The sequence below is a fragment of the Odontesthes bonariensis genome, chromosome 15 (genome assembly GCF_027942865.1).
Source record: "Odontesthes bonariensis isolate fOdoBon6 chromosome 15, fOdoBon6.hap1, whole genome shotgun sequence".
NCBI lineage: Eukaryota > Metazoa > Chordata > Actinopteri > Atheriniformes > Atherinopsidae > Odontesthes > Odontesthes bonariensis.
The window spans coordinates 25,664,065-25,683,862 of NC_134520.1; the positions used below are offsets into that span (position 1 = coordinate 25,664,065).

At 42.6% G+C, this 19,798-nt stretch overlaps 1 protein-coding gene across 3 annotated transcripts; it reads left to right on the forward strand.

The window, feature by feature from the left end:
• Positions 1 to 8,711: 8,711 nt before the first annotated feature.
• On the forward strand, positions 8,712 to 19,502 carry lhx9 (LIM homeobox 9). 3 transcript variants are annotated; one of them, XM_075484419.1, is made up of 5 exons: positions 8,712 to 9,391; positions 10,158 to 10,360; positions 11,358 to 11,716; positions 14,967 to 15,169; positions 15,797 to 17,932. In XM_075484419.1, the coding sequence occupies exons 1-5, from the start codon at positions 9,212 to 9,214 to the stop codon at positions 16,049 to 16,051; spliced, it is 1,200 nt and encodes a 399-aa protein (XP_075340534.1). In that variant the 5' UTR covers positions 8,712 to 9,211; the 3' UTR covers positions 16,052 to 17,932. The 3 variants fall into 3 exon arrangements, with proteins under 3 accessions (XP_075340534.1, XP_075340536.1, XP_075340533.1); XM_075484421.1 differs by lacking the exon at positions 15,797 to 17,932 and adding an exon at positions 18,391 to 19,502 and having other exon boundaries at positions 9,130 to 9,391; XM_075484418.1 differs by having other exon boundaries at positions 9,130 to 9,391; positions 11,361 to 11,716.
• Positions 19,503 to 19,798: the final 296 nt, after the last annotated feature.

Below are 19,798 nucleotides of genomic sequence, written 5' to 3' on the forward strand. Positions count from 1 at the left end.
TGAACTGTCTACCTTTGACTGAGACACTGTGTTGTTAAAAATAGAAGGGGCCAAAGGGTCAGCCCTCGCACTTGGCTGCGCAGCTTTTACACCACTTGATCGAATCAGGCTGTTAGCAAACATGCCATGGACATCAACAGCAGCCCTCCCCACCGGACTTACAACTCAGCCTCCTGGCAACACTTGGCTACAGCACAGCTCCCCGCGGCTGCTCTCCTGAGCTGCAGCCTAATGAACTCCTGGGCCTTCTCATCCCAGAACTGCAATAGATCAGCTCATGTTCACCAGCCAGCGCAGACGCACACATGCACGGGCAGGCTTACTCCGTCGGAGCGCCCTGTGGCTCCTAATAGGCCAATATAGAAGAAAGGTTGCGCTTAACACCGCACTCTGCAGCCCACGGTAATAGCGCTAGGTAGGGTCAGGCGCTCACGCAGCACTACCTGTGCGTGCAAGGAAAAGATGTGCCGCTTGATTCGTGAGTGCATGTGGAAAGGCAGCGCGATGCCTTCGGGCGGTCTCTCTGAAGCTGCCACACACACTCGGCCGTCTCCGCCTGATTGGTCAAACAGCGTTTTGATGAGAGGATGTGTCTGCCGCCGACTCCTGTCGCAGCCGCCTACTGGCGCGGCCACAATTTTCTGAGGCAGGTGGGTCCCAAAGGCAAGTGCTTAGTGATCGGAGCAAAGCCCTGTGAGCGGCTACAAGGAGATTCATGATCCCAACAGTGCTGGGGAGGACAGGTTCTGGGACGCCTCGTCAGGCGGGATGAAAGGCGAATTTATTTGGTGTTATTCTAAAGCGAGGCAGCGGAGCGTGCGGCAGCAACATTTCTACAGCGGGACGGTGAAGGTGTCACACTCATCAAGTACCTGGGCCCGCTTGCATGCCGCGGCTCTGCGGGTTTTGCCTAGGGACTTGTCTGTCACATTAAAGTAGATGCATTGCCATTCAGGGCCTCGGCGGTCCCGCAGCCTGACCATGAAATAGGCCAACTTTCATGTCTGCCTCATCCCTCCACGTCTTCCCAATCCAGTGATGGCACAGTTTGAATTTTTTTTTTTCCCCCATCATGTTCTAACTTAGCAGTTGGTGACTGAGACACAAACAGCAGGAAGCCCTTTTCCAGATTTCTGGAGAGATTTACCTCATTTACTGAAAGAATAAATCACATCCGTGGTTGTATCGTATTGGTCAGAAAATGTTTGCCTTATCTGATCTATCGAATTGTGTTGATTTGAGCAGTGATTCTTTTTTCTTAAGATGAATTGTTCCTGATGATAGTTTTTAATCAATGAGAGTATTTACTCAACACACACACATAACTTGCTTTATCTGTGAAATAGTGTATTTTGTTCTATACAAGCTAGATGATAAAACTCGTAGTTTAACAAATCTATATTTATATATATTTTTTCATCTTCGCAAGCAAATATTCAGACATGCTCATACACAGGCTGCAGTTTCCCTCAGTGCAGATGAGCTCCTAAGTTACAGCCATCAGTTAGACATGTGAGGTGTTTATTTCAGGCGTTTTGGACTGAACATCTCTGACCCTCAGCCGGAGCATATGCTGTGCTGGAGCAGAGTGGCAGCTATATACCGTGTGCCTTTCTACAGGACGATGGCACTAGCCGCAGAGAAAGAGAGAGCTGTCCAGTTTGGATCCGTGACCAGACAGGCTCAAGTCACAACCAGTTGACAGGCCAAGCAGCCCCCACCATCTGAAATAGTCACAGCAGCCCTGCAGCCAAAGGCCCCAACCACAGTCAGTTACAGTGTCTCCATCACTGTTGGCCAGACCAGCCAGGAACTGACACGGGGTTGACGGGGAAAAAAACTTGAGTGTCAGCCGTATGATGGCTGAAAGGAACATCAGTCTCAGCAATTGGCCGGGCACATCTTTGTAAGTTTGTGTGCGCGCGTGCGTGCGTGTGGGGCTACGTGCATGTGTGTGTCTTGATATTCAAGCAGCATTTGAGCAGCCTCTACATCAACGTCTGGTCCTTCTACACAGACAGTGTCAGCTCGCCTCAGGGCAGCAGCCTCCACAGTGGTCATATGGACAACCACATCCCTGTGGTAGAATTAGTGATAAAAAAACACACATGGCCACTGAGTGACAGTCAGCGCGCTAGATTCCTTTGGACAGACAGGGCTGCAAATAGCACAGAGGGGCAGTTTCTCCCTCAGACCGCAACTGGTGGTCAGGCTCATGCCAGGCCAAGCCGTGGTCGCCAGATGAGCCCAGATAAAAGTCAGGGGCAGTCAAAGGCACCTAAGAGCCTGAGGAGGGCTTTGGCCTGTTTATTTCCCCTCTGGTTCTACATTGAAGCAGTCATATGTGTGATTTCTTGTCTACACTTACCAGACAATGTCATTGCTTTCTTTAGCTCTTACACCATCTAACCTCTAACTTTTTTCACATTATGCTGCCTTCATTTCTGTCTTTAATGAATGGTTGAAGCAGAGGGAAGGAGCCTGTTTGACAACATAACATTTACAAGCATCACCTAAACCACATCTCCTTACACCAGCCGCCTTGTCCTATAAGGTTCTATTATGATAGAGAACATCCATCTATTATGTTTTCATGTCCTTTCTAGTGTGTCCAGATATGGACGAATACACGCACTGTTCCCCCAGGAGGATACGGTGTCCCCAGAGGAGTTGGAGGAGAGCGTGTGTGTGTGTGTGGGATGGTGGCAGTGTGCTGTTGGAGCTGCTCTGGAGGCAGGGAGGGGAGGCAGGCAGCAGTTGGTGTGCAGAGAGCAGAGGCTCAGGCTGGCTAGTTAAGAGCTTCTCTCTCCTATCCTCCATCTGCCAGGGACCGAGGTTGTGATTTGAGCTCCAGCAGAGCAGAGCAGGGAGGAGATCGAAGGAGGGGTGGGGGGAGGTAGGGGATGGGTGGGGGAGGTGGAGGAGGTGGTGGTGGGAGGTAGTGAGGGGCTGGTGGGAGGGGGAGCGCTGCTTGGAACAGACAGAGAGGAGAAAGTGAAGGAAGCAGGGAGTTGGAAAGGGGGAAAAAAGAGAGAACACGAATGGAAATGACAGACTGGAAATGACAGACAGGATACATGAGGATTTAAGAACACATTTAAGCATATTGTTGCCTTTGTGTTAATTTATGTCTTTCTATTTTAAATGGCAGAACTGTGGCCATGTTCATTGCTTCTTGTGAATTTTGATATTCCCTTGTCTTCAGTAATTATGACGCCATGTCCACTGAGTGTTTGTAAATATTTCCAGGATGTCTCACCATCCTCTCACTCACCCACCCACCCAGGCTCATGTGACTGGGATTCATGTGACTGTACAGCTTTACAGTGCTTCACTCCTCCCTCCGTTCCTCCTCCTCAAAGCCCCCTCACCCTTCCCTTCCCTTCCCTCCCCTTTCCTTCATTCTGTCAGTGTTTAGCCTGTGGTTCCCTGCACGGCAGTGGATCCAAGGAGAGCCTTTCCGCCTCCTCCTCCTCCTCTCTTCAGCTCCTTGCCTCCACCTCTCCTTCACTCCTTTCCTGGCCATGCTCTGGGAGTGACTGAGAGCTCCCTCTGCGAGACTGAGCGTCACTTGAGGTGACCCAGAAATGATAGCTCCAGATGAACCCTGGATCTGTGGTAATCTAACCGCCATGCCCTACAGCAGAGCGGAACCGAGCATCCAGGAAGGCGGGCAGGCGCCCCGCTTGGTGCCATATCTGTGATTTCACCGTGGAACCAAGCTGGCTGCGGCGCCTGTCTGAGTATCGTGCTCGGAGAACGCTGTGTGCACGTTATGTGTTGTGGTTCACTGTGAAATGGATCTCAGCATTGCTGCATTATTGATGAGATACACTGTGATGTCAACCCAGGCTGAAGGAGCAAAGCAAAATGACTGTTAGCACTATGGCACATGATCATTTATAGAGGCAGTACAGAGGAGTAATTAATTGTCACCCTTTTACTCCCAGCACCAGTGCTCACTAACACTGTATTCCTTTCACTTGTTAATTAAAATCTGTCCATCGACGCCTCTGTATTGTCCTCTAAGTGCTGATTGTGAGCTTTATGACATCCTCTTTTCTGGATGACCCTCCTTTCTCATGTTAACAATAAAGCCACAGTTCAGTTCAGGTGGAGACAACATGCACTCCATACTGGATAGTTGTCATGTAGTTCAGTCTGCCAGGCGACTGATGATCTGATTAAAAAAAGATAAATTAACAAAAAAAAAAAACACACAAGGGTTTGAATATTTTGATGTATTTTTCAGATTAAAAAACAGGTCTAATTAGGGCCGAAGCACAATTAAAGCTCCTTCCAAACACAAAACAATATTCATATTTTAAAAAGCCAATTGATACGATTTGGTATTGGTGAATTTTTCATCATTATTTCTTTGCTCTTTGAATGTTGCTACAGGAGGCCACATGTGCGCAGAATGCTTCGTGTCTGAACACCTCATTATTGCTTTAATTTGTATGAAGAATGTCAGTTCAGTTGTGCAGGAGAGCCTGATGGACAGACACTTCAGGGGATGCGCAGAGCACGAGGCCAAGAATGAGTTTATGTAGATGTTGTTCTAATTTGTGAAGGATTCATTCAATTAGAAACAAGAAAAAACGAAAACTGGACCAGAGGTTATGTGTGGTTTCAAGCTCTTTCTGCAAGTTTGTTCTAAAGATATGATTTGCGTTTGAACCCTTTTGATGATTGAATTTCTTTGTCATACAAAAGAGGAAAAAGGGGAAATAAAATGTAGTAATCCACCCACCACTGTTTTGTTCAGGCTCCTTGATTCCTTTGCATCAAATTCAGAAACTGATGACTTTAAAAAAAAAAAATGAATACATAAAATAAAATGAATGTTTTCGATTTGGACACTGAAGACGTGTGGCTGTGTTTCATGTCCATGTCAGACTGATTGATCGAGTTTGACTGTAAACCCGTTTAATCACTTATTCACACAAACCTCTGCAGCCAGTTAAATCGGAGCTGCCAACGTTCTCATTTGACTTGAATCTCATCCTGCAAAAACACGTATAAGAAGGATATCTGACACATTCTGTGACTTTGTTAGGTCCCAGATGGGCTTGAAGTCAACTGTAATTTCGATCCCACAGAAGCGGTTAATGCGCCTTTTTGAGGCGAAAAGAAATGTGTAAGAGTGGAATAGATTTGCATTTGTTTTTTTTTTTTGTTATTAAAATAGAAACGTACATGTTACTGGAATGACCTGATTGTACACTGTGGTGATTTTTTTTCTTTACATTTTGCGACCACCGACTGAAGATTTTTTGCCCTTTTTTATATATTTTGGAACACATCACAGATTATAACCTGCACGCTGAATAGGCCACTGGCTCGTGGCGTGCTATTTTCCTGTGTGCTATTCTCAGTCGAGGGCTGTCTGCATACGAGAGAGGAATATTTAAATGGCCTGTGTTTTAATTGACGCTCGAACTAGAACTGTAAGCAGAGAAACGAGGAACAGCCCCCCATCTACCGGCAGCGTCTCCTCTGCCTCCTTTGCACACAGCGCACAGTCCGCAGCTCCTCCGCCTGCACGCTGCATAGGGAGCTCACACCGCACAGCCTCAGGTAAGACCTTTTCTATTGGTATTTAGTCTTGGGGCAATGATACCACAGAGCTGGATGGGTTTTGACACAAAAACTGGATAAAAATCGACAGAGGAGTGCGTGTGAAGCAATGCGCGACACATCTGATGATAAATGAAGTGACGTGGTTGGTGATCTGCGGGACAATCAGGGATGTGGTGGGAGGTGAGGCCATCTAAAGTAGTGCGATTTTGCTATTTTAATCCATCTTTTACCCCCCCGCCCCCCCTCCCAACAAAAACCGTCCCTAACAAATCTTTCAGCCTTCTGTGATCTTCATGCTACAATCGTACAGACCAACACTGGATTTTTACAAAGTAAGCTCAAATCTGGCAAAAGTGGACGGTGGAATATTAAAATGAAAGTTTCAAAAGTGCAGTTTGTATCGGTGAGATGACGTCTCATCATGAATTTTGACAGAAGTCTGTGGCCCACATGGGTTCTCACGCCATTTTAAGCACGCTTATTTACACTCTTTCCATTTACTTTTAATTTTTTTTTCTCCCCCCCCAAATGCGTCAGGAGTGTAAATAGAGCATGTGTCAATTAGCTTTGATTAATTGGTGATACATACGCTTCTATTTGGTCAAACAAGATTAAATTAGGGTCAAATCATTCTGATGAGCTAAAGCAAAAATGACACTCAATGTCTTCATTCAACGCACATAGTGAAATGTTATTTGTAAAACACGTGAACGGGGCCGGTTTGTTTATAAATTAGATCAAGCATTTTTCCAAATGAAATTGTTGCCAATTTTTTGGGGGGGAGAAAAAAAGACAAATTCAATAGATATAAAAGGGTGAGTTTGTGTTTTGGCTTTGATGGTAAATGAGTCAAACTAACGGTTACACACACGAGCAAAAGGGCGTCGCGAGCCATATTCAGTGGCAGTTTAAATATCCTAATTACACACAGAGAAAGGGAAAAGAAACTAAACAAAACGACAGCACAAAGACATTATCCTCTCATCCCCTTGGTGCTCTCTGACGCATTGTTAAACCCTCTTCAGTCAAATGAAATGTCACCGCTGGAGGCAACGGGTCAAAACGGCATTTTTATCGACACTAACGGGATGATAGATGTTTTCACACAAAAAAAGAGAAACAAAAACAAAAAAGACAGAAACGTGGGCTTATTTGTTAGATTTAGACTCAGCTGCGTGGAACAGGGGGGGAGACGGAAAAAAAAAGGCGCAAAGCATATTTTCCGGAGAGTTAAAGAAAACAACACTTCGGATGAATACCACGCAGAGCTCGTTTGATCTTTCTTCTCGGGGTGTCTTTGTCCAGGTGAAATGCAATCCGCTGCTCCCTTTTGAGTCCCATTTTTCTTCTGCGGAGACGCAAACAGAGAGCAAATGAACGGTGTGCTTTTTCAGAACAGCTGCAGGTCCAGCCCGTCCAGGAGGGTTCAAGCCTCGACTTATAGCTCTGTTATCCAGGGGCCTCCAATTAAAGTCAGCACAACCTCAGTGTGTGTGTGTGTGTGTGTGTGTGTGTGTGTGTGTGTGTGTGTGTGTGTGGTAGGGGAGGATGGGGGGGGGGGCTCACAAGATAATGTTACACATCTTGAGATGAAATATCCACACCTGCAACCCCCCCTGAGCCTGTGCAAATCTATTATTGGAACTAAAGTGCATCTTTCACTTTATGGCGAAAGTTCAGTGACTAACCTAGAATATAACTCATTATCCTCAATTTATGTTGTAAAGGCACGTGTCGTGTTTGCCTAATTTTTTTGTTGTTATTTTTTTCGGTTATTTTGTCACCATGTTTGGCCTTCATACTGGACGCTTAAACTGTTCCCTTCCTGTCTTTTTAAAAATTATATATATATTTCTACCTATAAATATATATATTTATATACATGCGTAACAGACTTTTCACACCCTTTAAAAGTCATACGGAAACGTGTTGTAGCGTCACAGAGCCCTGCATAACCTCGGTGATATTCACTGAGATATACATAGCGTTCATTTCTGGCAAATATGCAAAACTAAAAAAATAAATAAATGGTTCCCCTGTGGCGTCCACCAACTGGAGGTCTTCTTTTATCTCGTGTATACTTCCACATCCTTGCTTGTAGCTTAGCCTGCAAGACAAATTAAGTGTGTGTACAGTATTTTTTGGGTTGTCAGATCAACTCTCCTGCAGGCAAACAAGGTTTTGGCCTCGTTCAAGAGACAGAGAAAATACAAGGGTCGCGTTAATGAATCCTTGACAGCGAGTAGCTCCTGTTACAAATGAACGTTTAAAGGAGGGAGAGTTGCTTTTTAGCGCCATCAAATTAGGACTATCTTCAGAAGATCGAGCTCAGAAAAAGGCAAGTGATTTTTGTCTGGATTTTCAAAACTAACTCTGCCATTTGTGTATGAAAACACACACACACACACACACACACACACACACACACACACACACACACACGTATAAATATATATTCATCCTGTTGTTTCACATGTCCCCGCCTTCTACCCTGTCACTGATCGCTGCCCCGCCCAACACAACACACACAAACACACAGTTATCACACCTTATCAAGGGACACCCAAACACCTGATTCGGATCAGCTCAAACTTGGAATTATTTTATTCTAATTTCGTAAAACTCTCAACCAAATGAGCTTCCCTTAAATGCAACACCACGAAGAGGTTTCTTGTTTGTGTTTTTAACTATTTCACCAGAACCCCAAAGAGGTTTTTTGAAAATAGTAATAATTTAAGTTCAGAAGCATTGTGTTTGTTTCACAAGTAAATAAGCACTCACACTTAAATGAGTCTTTTCTTTTCTTTTTCTTTTTTTTGTTTGTGCAGCTTCCAACTTCCTCCCCTTTAAATGGGAGAGCAGAAGTAATGAAAACGTCTCCACCGTAAAGTGGTCGTCCTCTCGCGCGGGGCAGAATCTGTAGTTTGTTGAGGGGGAGAGTGACAGCTCTTTGTTGGTGAATAGAAAAATCAGCGGCGATGCCGAGAGAGAGGGAGAGAGACAGGCGCGGAGTGAGAGGAGAGGGAGAGTGAGAGGAACTCCTCCTACCAAATTATTCAGACTGGGCCGGCTCTGCTCTCTTCACAAATAGGACACGGTTCTCAAATCCAAGGCAGTCCCAACCTGACCTCCGAGCACTGAGGAACCCCCTGACTGGGAAATCAGGAGAGAGAATTCAGCAAAAAAAAAGAAGCAACAAAAACTTTGTGTCATTATTATCTTTTTTTTTTTTTTTTTTGGGCGAGTGTTCACAGTGCAGCCCCCCCTCCCCTCCCCTCCTCCCTCCCCACGACCGCCGTCACCTCCAAACACCGGTTTGTCGCATCATTTGGACTATCTACTTTTTAAAAAAACTTTTTTTTCCCCTTCTCCTGGAGGAGAGACACTCACGGGAAACGGGGCAAAAAGAGAACTTGAGCAGCGGCCACCACTCCTCCTTGTCCCACCCCATGCTGTAGTTTTTTTCCAGTTTTCGCCTTGTCGAGGAGGTGGTCTGACTCTCCGGGGTTGTGTCGTTTGTTTTTTTTTTTTGTTTTTTTTTTTTGGTTCTTTTTGTGTGACTCTCCTAGAGCCTCGGAGCCCATTTGGATGCGCTGAGAGAACGGGGCGCAGCGCTGCGGTACAGTATATGGAAGTTGTGGGCTGCAAGACAGAGGCAGGCAGTTGCACGTTGCGTCCAGGACCGGGAGCCATGCTTTTCCACGGGATCTCCGGGGATCACATCCAAGGAATCATGGAGGAGATGGAGAGGAGGTCGAAAACGGAGTCGCGCCTGGCGAAGGGCATGCAGCTCAACGGGAGAGAGTCGGTAAGAGCCATACAGGTCGGTGTGCGATTGAAAATTCATGTTGAAAGAATTTAGACATTTCGAAAAACAAAACCCCATTTTTATTTTACTCCTCGTTATCGCACCGAGGTCGACTGTGGTACGGTTAACGTGGAGGTGTTCCAGTAGGCAGGAGTGTGGAGCATTTTATCCGCATCCAAAAATAATAATCTGCCTGAGAGTGGAATTCGCATCAGTGTTTTTAAGTGTTGGCTTATTTTACCAGCAGCTGGAATAATGGCTGAAAGCATGACACTTAAATGCAGCTAAATGCATGGTCAAAGAAGTGTGATCAAATGAATTGTTAAACATTTTCCCCAGTTGTATTTCAAACAGTAAGCTGATATCAAATTATTACTATTATTATTATTATTATTAGAATAAATGTTGTAATATTTATTCTAATTATTATTATTATTGTTGCACCAACTGTTACAGTGTGTGCTTTGGATCACAAATAAAAGGAGGGATTAAACTACTACCATTTGAAGTTAGCAGTACAAACACATACTCCTCGGTATTCAGTTCGTTTCCCAGCCACTTTTATCCCATTATTTCCCTCATTGGGGCCCAAAGGCACGACAAGCCTCTTGTATCTCACAAGTTGATGGTAGTCAAAAGCATTACCAGCCGAGAAAGCTCCCTAAATCCTTGTTGTTTGACTATCTCTTCACGTATTGCCTTGTAAGCAGTCGTTTGAAGGAAGCGGTTGCCATAAGCTGTCTTTCCCCCTCCTTCTCTGTGCCAGACCATGCCTTCCATGAGCCCGGAGAAGCCTGCTCTGTGCGCCGGCTGTGGCGGCAAGATTTCGGATAGATACTACCTCCTGGCTGTGGACAAGCAGTGGCACCTGCGGTGTCTCAAATGCTGTGAATGTAAACTCGCTTTGGAGTCTGAGCTAACGTGTTTTGCCAAGGATGGGAGCATCTATTGCAAGGAGGATTACTACAGGTAAGGAAAAATAATATCAACACATTCACTATTTTATTGTCTTTCTTTTTTTCTTTTTTCTTTTTTTTGTGCGCTCGCGGTCCCGTTAACCCACCAACTCATTTAGCAAGAGGCTTCTTTATCACACTGGATTATTTGAAACTCTTGAAGGAGAATTTGGGCAGTTATGTTGATAGCCTCGACTCACCAGTCTGGTGCAGGCCTCATTCTGAGTGACATAAAAGGGGGTCCCACAGATGGGCGACGCGGTGTTATTGGGAATAAGTTCTGGTGCTAAAAGTGCAGCTCATTCGACGGTGGCTCAGGTGGAAGGCTGTGTAAGGAGTGTAATACAAACCACATGAAGTTAATGCATGAGTCACCCCCTCTCCCCCACTCCCCCCGTTCTTTTGTTGTTCTGGTCGAAAAGTAATCTTTTATCTCAAAAGTAATCTGTTTGTGGTATTTGCCAGCACGCTGTTGGGAGGTCTGTCACAAAGATTTTCACAAAGATTGAACTGCTTGTTGTAAAAATAAAGAGAGAGAGAAAAAAAACCATACAGCTTTCTAATGGTGAGAGTTAGCTGGATCCTGTAGCCTACCCGAACTCCTCTTTTTGTTGCATGCCAGACACGAGGCTAATTGACAGCTAATTGGCAGTTGCAAGTTTAATTATTGAGATGTGGAGTTACTTTTTTTGCTCATTTAAAAGAGATGACGTTCGTACATACACGCATGCATCCATTTCCAGGTGTGGCTATTAACAAAGGGCAGCATAAAATACTGTTATATACTGAAATCTAATGGGTACATATATTGTAAAATGTATTTAATTCACACACACACCTTATACTCCTACCCAAAAGAAAGCATGGTCGTCGGTAAGCCTTTGTGACAGTGCAGGTCATGATTTGGTAAACTTGCTCCGCGGTTCCGTCTTTTGTGTTGGTCAACCTTGTTTGTTTTTTTTTTTGTTTTTTTTTACGTATGAGGAATCTTGACGATGTGTCTGTTCCAGAAGGTTCTCCGTGCAGAGGTGCGCGCGCTGCCACCTCGGGATATCCGCCACAGAGATGGTGATGCGAGCGCGGGACTCCGTGTACCACCTGAGCTGCTTCACGTGCACCACTTGCAACAAGACCCTGACCACGGGCGACCACTTTGGCATGAAGGACAGCCTGGTGTACTGCCGGCTCCACTTCGAGACGCTGGTGCAGGGACCGGACTACCACCCCCAGCTCAACTTCGCCGAGCTGGCGGCCAAGGGCGGCGGCCTCTCTCTGCCATACTTCAACGGCACCGGCACGGCCCAGAAGGGGAGGCCGCGCAAGAGGAAGAGCCCGGCCATGGGGATAGATATACCCAGCTACAACACAGGTGAGACGGCACGCTGCTTGGAGCGGAGAACACATCGAGCCAACAACAGATAAACGCTCTCATTTTTTTGTAAATCATTTTTTTTTTTAGTTTTGGTGCAAAACGTCATGAAGCTGGCTGACCTTTATCGCGCGTGGTCTGGCCCAACAGCAGAGTAGAGTACAGTGAGATCCGAGCTAAGGACACACCGAAGTGGCGTGTGCAATCATCTCCAAAATAAAATAAAAAATAATGATAATTATGTTAAATGAACACGATGCACTTCACCTACGTTATACACATCAGGAGCCACTTGAATCACAATGAGGCAGCATTTTAAACTCTGGATTCTTCACTAAAATTGAAGTGGTCCATGGATTTTTGCTGTGTGGAGGCGTTGTTTTGTTCATTTCATTCAACTTAAAAAAAAAAAGTCAGCTGCATAAATCATCCAAATTAAACCTAAATAAATTAATAGACATTGCTGGTAATTATCTTATTTATGTTGATTTTTTTTTTTTTTTTTTTTTGGGGGGGGGGGCATCTAGCTTCCGTTTCGCACGAAGACCCCCTTTTCTTTCAATCCAGCCAGTTCCCTCAGAGTCCTCAGCTTCCACATCCAATGCTCTTTCTTTCACGTTTCAAGTGAACACGTCTTTAATGAAAAACGCTTTAAAATGTAGCCGAACGTCGCCGCGGCCGCGGGTTAATTGATCTGCAGCTTTCTGTTCACGCATCTTTTACGCACCGTGTGATCGAAGTTTGACCTCACCGTCAACCCGATCATCGACTATTATAATTACAACGAATTGAGGTCATAATAAACCTGCAGAATGTCAGTAGGTAAATGCAGTTTGAGATAGCTGCGTAAAAACGGAGTTTTGCTTGTGTATTTTTTTCTTGGTCGGCAGAACAAAAAAAAAAAAAAGCGTAGGACTCGCCCTGCGTACGCTGAGGTGGTGTAAGATGTAGGTTTCGTCCACAATCTTGCATTGGGTCGCTGGGATGTTACAAACCCACTCCCCCCCCAACCTTCCCTGCAGCGTCCCCATTTTGTTGTCGCTTTCTGCGAATTAGTGCGCGGTTGAGAAAGTTTGTCATTGTGCGCCAAGTTTCCCTCTGTTCCTGCTGAATAGGGAGGAATAGGGGTAATCTGCGCGTTAATTGTTCTTTGTTAATTGAAGGTGACGTTGGAATCCCTGGCCTCCTGAGCGGTCGGTCAGCACAGTTCTCAGGGACACAGCAGCTCCGTGCAGAGGGGCCTGCTGCAGGGAGAGAGGCCGGGGGCTGGAAACACAACGCGGTACAGTCGCGGCGCTCCGGTTGAAAGAACTTTAGTTTGCCGTCCCAGACACAATTGCGAGGGATTATGCAAATCCTAAAGTTCTCATTGAAACCCTAATAGGAAAACCATTGTAATCCGGTGATTTTCCTTTTTTTTTTTTTCAATAATAGCAGTATATCCTTACCCACCAAAGCGTAAAGAAAAGAAATCACAACAGGTAAAAAAAACCACAAACAATGCTAAATCCCCTGGAAAGAAAAGGGAGGAAATACAGCTAAATGATGTCCACCTTAACTCATTATTAAGCACTGCAGACAGTGTAAAGGTCCTTGTGGGAATATTATGTTTTCATTTGGACTATTTAAAAATAACACAATAGACTGGCAGGACTATATGTATATATATAAATGTGTATATATATAAATATATATATATATACATGTGTGTAAGATGGATGTTTTTATATGACTAATCTAATTTGATCAGTAAGATTCAAATAAGGCCATAAGCTAAAACTCTAAATTGTAAATGGAAATTGTAAATAATTTTAATTGAAGCAATTGAAACAGACTTCTATTTTTTTTTCCTTCTCCAAAGTGCTCTCTTTCCTCTGTTGGGCTGTGGAATTACGAGCACACTCCATTTCCCATTACAGTATCAAACTGTTCATAGTAATATCTCTTCCTGTCAGATCAGGAGACTCATATTCATGACAAACGGGGAGAGGTTTTGTTTTAGGATTTGTTTCTGCTTTAATCAGAACATTCATGTTTTTTTCCACCAGGGAAAGGTGTGGGCCTACTGTGTATTCCCCACCACTCAGTCAACTTTGGTCTTGTATGGATATGGAGACCCCTAGTGGGTGATACTAAGTGAAACACAAACCAGTGAAGACTGGAACAGAAAAACAGACATAAGATGTCAGTGGGTGTTATGTTCATGGTGTATTCAAAAGGAAGCTCTTTGCACCACTCTCACACTGTAACATAACAGAGCAAATTCAAAGCCTGTTATACCCGATATATAAACTCTTTTAGCTTCCCAGCTCTGTTAATTAACTTGTTGGAGCGTTTGCACTCCATGCTTATCATGAAGTGTTTGTATATTTCATTTGAAATTTCATGAGCCACTCAGAAATACAACGTGTCAGCATCTGAGTTACAAGGAGACAAGAATATTAATAAAACATTTCATATGACTTAGAGGTGCTGGGTATTAATATCTGGCTGGAACTTCTGTGCCTTTGCAGCAAAACGACAGAGGAAATCACACGCTATGCGTTGGGAAATATATATATATTTTTTTTATTTTAAAACAAATCAAGACTGGATTATTATTTTGCATCAAGGATATTGTCCATGCTGTGTTTTGTTTTTGTTTGAAATCACCAAATGGACATTTCTCTGTAACACCAGTCAAAGTTTATGAAAACATCCCAGTTGGAGAGAAGAAAACTTCACTTGCAGTGATAAATGTTGGAGCATCCCTGTGCCGTTTAGTCTGGCACACATTTAATTTAGGGAATCCATTTAAAGTGTTTTGCACACAAAGCCACTGACAAATGGGGCCCATTAGGCCTATTAGTCTTTGCGAACACAAGCTGAAATAATTGAGCTCGGCCCCAGCGTACGGTTAGAATTCACCAGTTTGCTTTTTGTTTTAAAAATACAAACATGGATTAGATCAAAAGCAAAGGGCAACCACGACTTTTAATTGCAGGGTGCACGTATTGGGGTTAATATTTTGATCTAATTCAGTTGAGTAATTTTCTGTCACTGTAGCATATCTCGATTGTAAGCCGGCAAATATTCCAAACTTCCGCAACGGACAACAGTGGCGTCCACATATAAGATCCACACTCGAGAAGCGTCTTGAGCGCGGTGAAATCCAAATTTGGATGCAGAGGACAAGTTTTTCTGGAACCTAAATCCCTTCCCTCTCAGAATTTGAGCCGACCCGGTGTTCTGCTCTTTGCTCTGTCCGCAGGCTGTAACGAAAACGACACTGACCACCTGGACCGCGACCAGCAGGCCTACCCTCCAACGCAGAAGACCAAACGCATGCGGACCTCCTTCAAGCACCATCAGCTGCGGACAATGAAATCCTACTTTGCCATCAACCACAACCCAGATGCCAAGGACTTAAAGCAGCTGGCCCAGAAAACAGGCCTCACTAAGAGAGTTCTACAGGTAAGCAGAGAGCCGCTCCTCTTACTTTAGTGATCTCCCCCACATATATGTGTGCACCTCATGTCTCATCCATGTTCCCCTCATTTCACACCATTAATGTCACCTTTTTAGTTTTGATTTGTTTTGTTGGTCCATGTAGTCATTAGATGTACATCCAGGGGTCTTGACCTGAAATTTGTAGACTCTTAAATGTTTTTGTTTTTTCATTTCTTTTTTTTTTTAGAAAAAAAAGAAGAAAAGTAGATATTAAGCGTGCGAATGTCAGTTTAAAACTGTTGCTCATATTATTAATAATGAGAGTGCACATGTCGTTTAATTTTCTGAACAGAAAGAGATGTAATTCAACTCTTGCATTCCAAAAATATAAACAAGGACAGGATTTTGTTTTGATTTGCTATTAAAATCCACATCTTTGTATTCAGTGTTCAGGAGCTAAATGGTTCTTTGTTACCTGCCCCTTAAGCTCAAAATAATGTATGAAAATGATCGTATTATAAAGATTTCTTTATTCAAGGCAGTGATGATAATTTGATTTGTAATCAACTGTAATGATTTGATACTTTCTTTTTTAAAAATTAATCTTACTTAAACACTAAAAGTAAAAGCCACACTGGGATTGGTTTGCAGGTTTGGTTCCAAAACGCAAGAGCCAAATTCAGAAGGAACGTTTTGCGACAGGAGAATGGAGGTGTTGATAAGGCTGATGGCACCTCACTCCCTCCGCCCTCATCCGACAGTGGGGCCCTGACCCCCCCCTCCAGCGCGGCCACACTAACAGACCTGACAAACCCCTCTATCACTGTAGTGACCTCCGTCACCTCTAGTTTGGACAGCCATGATTCGGGGAGCCCTTCGCAAACTACCTTGACAAACCTTTTCTAAACGAGCTATTTCTAGCAAACTGATTGTTATTCTATCTGATTTTCATTTTATTTTTATTTTCAATTTCCTTTTAGTTTCTCTCCTCAATTTACATTTTATTTTTTTAAGTGACACCTTTAAAATCAAGCAGAGACAGCTCCTCGGAACAGAAAGTGCTGTACTGTGCACGCAAACGGGAAGAACAAGAGCAGCAACAGCAGCGACCACTTTAAAACAGAAGGAAATCATTAGAATGTGTAGCATTTGAAACTGCATGACACGTGCAGCAATTGATTTTTGGATTCTTGGACACTCTTGGAGTTGAAGGAATTAGAAAATTGTCTTGGATTCCACAATTCATTGGAGAAAAAAAAACACTAAACCTGAAGTTTTTCCGGAAAACTAGACTTTTTGCCTGATTTGAATTCATTTGTACATTTGTATTGAAATATGGTCAGCTAAACCCTTCCTAATTTACGGTTAATTGGTAAAATTTTAAAATAATACCAGAAACCTGTATATGAATGCACTGTGTTCGACTATCCAATTAAATTTTTTTCCTTTTTTCTTTTCTGGAATAATTTGGAAAAATAAACTTGTAGAATGTTCTGTATATGGGTAAACCCAGAAAACAGGCTTTAATTATTTCTGAATGTTTCGGTCTAGAAGGCTGAGTTTAATGGAATTAGACATTGAAATATCTCACAGAGCTACATGTTAAACGTCTAAATTACATTTCAAAGCACCTAGGAGTTGCAGCTCACATTGCAGATAGAAGCGGGAACCACACATATTTTGTCTTGATTCACAACCTAACTGTGATACAGAGAACGAAGCAAATCCCACAATCTGTACAGTGGTAACTGTTCAACATGTAATGCAGTCACAATGATAGAAATTGTTTGCTTAAAAGTTAAAAGTCAGCAAGGGAAATTCAGATTGGAGAGCAGTTTATGGGCACTGTTGTAATCTATTGTCTTCATGACAAAGCACTTTTTTCTTTTTGGACTTGTAGGCCTCATAGATCAACCATAGTCGGAAAGACAAAGCCTTGTCAACCTATCCATAGATCCACAGCTAAACTCAATTGCACAGTGACAACATACTGCCCAGAGAAAAGTGCATTATTGTTCTTATCATGTTGCTCAGGGTAATGATGTGATTTTAAAAAGGGAAGAAAAAAAAGAGCAGGGGTGAAAAAAATGAAGGGGTTGCGACGCTTAAGACTAAACTGTGGGAGCTGACGAAGTGAAATGAGCTCGGATGGGTGGAGTCGTGAGAGCCAGCCAGTGGGAAATCATTGTCCATGTGTTCTCCTGTTTGGCCATATTTACACTTTCTTTACTGACACTTGCCACTGAACAGACCAAAAAACATGTTTCTTCTGGCTGAAAGACAGAGAGCGAAAAGAAAGGGCGAGCGAATCTTCAACGGAGTTGATACATTTCATTGTGAGCGTCACAATTTGTTCTATCGTAGAACAAAGTGGTACTCTTGATCTACTTAATGAAGTAGATGCCTAACTCAGTTCTACTATGTGCCTTATGCTATAACTTGGGAGAAAGTTTGTGAAATTCAGGATATATGTGTTCTTTGTTAACTGATTCACATCCTTTTTGGCGCCTCACTAGTTTTGTACTGTTTTGCATCTTATTTCCGAAGATCTTTTTATGGTGTATCCTGTTTAAAAGGGGGCAGCGATGTCATAGAAAGCATTTGTGCACTCTTTCAGATATAGTTGGGTAATCCAAGAACCTTATATATTGATCTTCGTGTTAATAGTTGAGTACAGTAAGTGTTCTATCAAGATTGTCCATGTTTCCCCTGTTTCTTGATAAAGATGGTGTATAGAAACTATTTCCCCTTAAATATTTATGGACCAAACGGTTGTTATATATCTTATTAAATTTGTGTGAATAAAAATAATTTGCTTTAAACGGGTTTTATTTTTCATTACACTTGCCATTTTTGTCTTCTTTCTTGAATACAGTTTTTGTTTATCACATCAACAAATGAGAGAGCATTCAGTTATTAATGACCAGTTAAACGTCTTCATTTTTGCTTCCATTTTTAATTTCTATTTCCTAATTTATGATGTTTATGGTTTTTAACGTAATGCCCCATGGATTTGCATCTAAACCCTGCAGTCAAAAACATGAAATTGCTTTTTAATGCATGAACATGGCTTTAAATTTTAAATAAAAGGAATGCTGCAAAGCATATATTGATTTATATACATATATATATTATATTTATGCATAGCATATTGGTAAACCTAAAATGAAGTAAAAGTAAATGTAGACCCCATAAAGCCAGGTTGCTCTGTAGTTAATATATTCTTACTCTATCATTTCTTTCAGGGAGAACAAATCTTGGGGCATTACAGCCATACATCCCGACGTTTGAAAATTCCCTAAAGTATTAAGAGAAGGGGAAAACTTTGATGGGAATTCCTCACCATTGAAGACAAAGACAATATTAGGAAAAGATGATAGCATATTGAGAACAAAAGAACAACCAACATAAAACCTGTTTCAGTTGCAATTGTACAACAGATGATTCTTTTCTTTTTTTTTTTTTTAAAGAAAAGGTTTGGCCTCTTAAGTGTTTAAATCCATCAGCAGAAGAGGCCCACAATGTATAATATTCATGCTATCAATGTGAAAAAAAAATTCTGTCTTGAAGTAGAAAAAAAAAATTATGATAATAATAATAAAATGTACTGTGACTTAGCTTTAAAAAAAAACTTACAGAGAGACAGGATGTGATTGAAAGACAGTCAGCATCCACCATGATAAGAGAGTGAAACTGATACTATATGGATGTTATTGGTATGAACACATATACGCACACACACACACACACACACATCATATTATCCTTCTCCCACTGCCTTGCTCATAATGTAAGCACAGCATACTGTACATCCCCACAAACACAAATCCACACACGCTGCTGTACCCCCCCGCGCACCCCGTCCAAGACTCAGCTTGCTAAATAGAAGTTTTCTTTTGTCACGAGTGTCATTTCGTAAACACATGGCCTCCTTGAAACTCGGCAGCAGGATGCCCATCAAATATGATGAGTGTATGAAGAGGACTGCAGAGCTGGAGCTTTGCCATCTGGCTGTACCGAGGGAAGGAAGTGGAAAAAAAAAAGAAAAAAGACAAAGCGGATAAAGAAGAGATTCTCATTTTGCATGCGCCTCATCATCTTGTTAACATTTTCCTTGAGATGTATATTATTTCCTTTGATTCTCTGTATGATTTATTGTCAGATGCCAAATAAAGCACATGAATTATGTCCCCCATGCAGGTATACTGCCTCACATGGAGAGGAAAAAAAGAGAAAAAAAAAGCAAATGCCACAGTGAGGATATAGATAGTACTGCTTCGAGCTTATTTGTTCTTGACATTCAGTTTACTGTAAAAGGTAAAGAGATATTGGTTTCTCAGCTCATTATTTTGGATATTTGTGAACACAGTATATTTCTAGTGAGTTTCAAAACATTGCTGAATATTTGGCTTCTACACTTAAGATTTATGTTCCTGTATGTTGGGATATATCACAAGTGGCTTCTTTTTTTCAGCTCTGCTTCACTTACAACCCAAAAAGGAACTGAAGACGATAGTTATGCAGTTGCTCCCCTAACTGTTTTTGTAATAAAGGCTAAAAAAACCCCATTGACCACTTTGATCTGAGCACAAAATGTAAGATACAAAAGATAGACTGATGTATGACATAAGGGCATAAATGGTGGGTATGTCA

What these genes read in the sequence shown, in the direction of transcription:
- lhx9 (XM_075484419.1), top strand. Translation starts at nt 9,212, where the DNA reads ATGGAAGTTGTGGGCTGCAAGACAGAGGCAGGCAGTTGCACGTTGCGT. An exon ending in AGCTCAACGGGAGAGAGTCG is followed by an intron (nt 9,392 to 10,157) that starts GTAAGAGCCATA and finishes TCTCTGTGCCAG; the next exon opens with ACCATGCCTTCCATGAGCCC. An exon ending in TCACTAAGAGAGTTCTACAG is followed by an intron (nt 15,170 to 15,796) that starts GTAAGCAGAGAG and finishes ATTGGTTTGCAG; the next exon opens with GTTTGGTTCCAAAACGCAAG.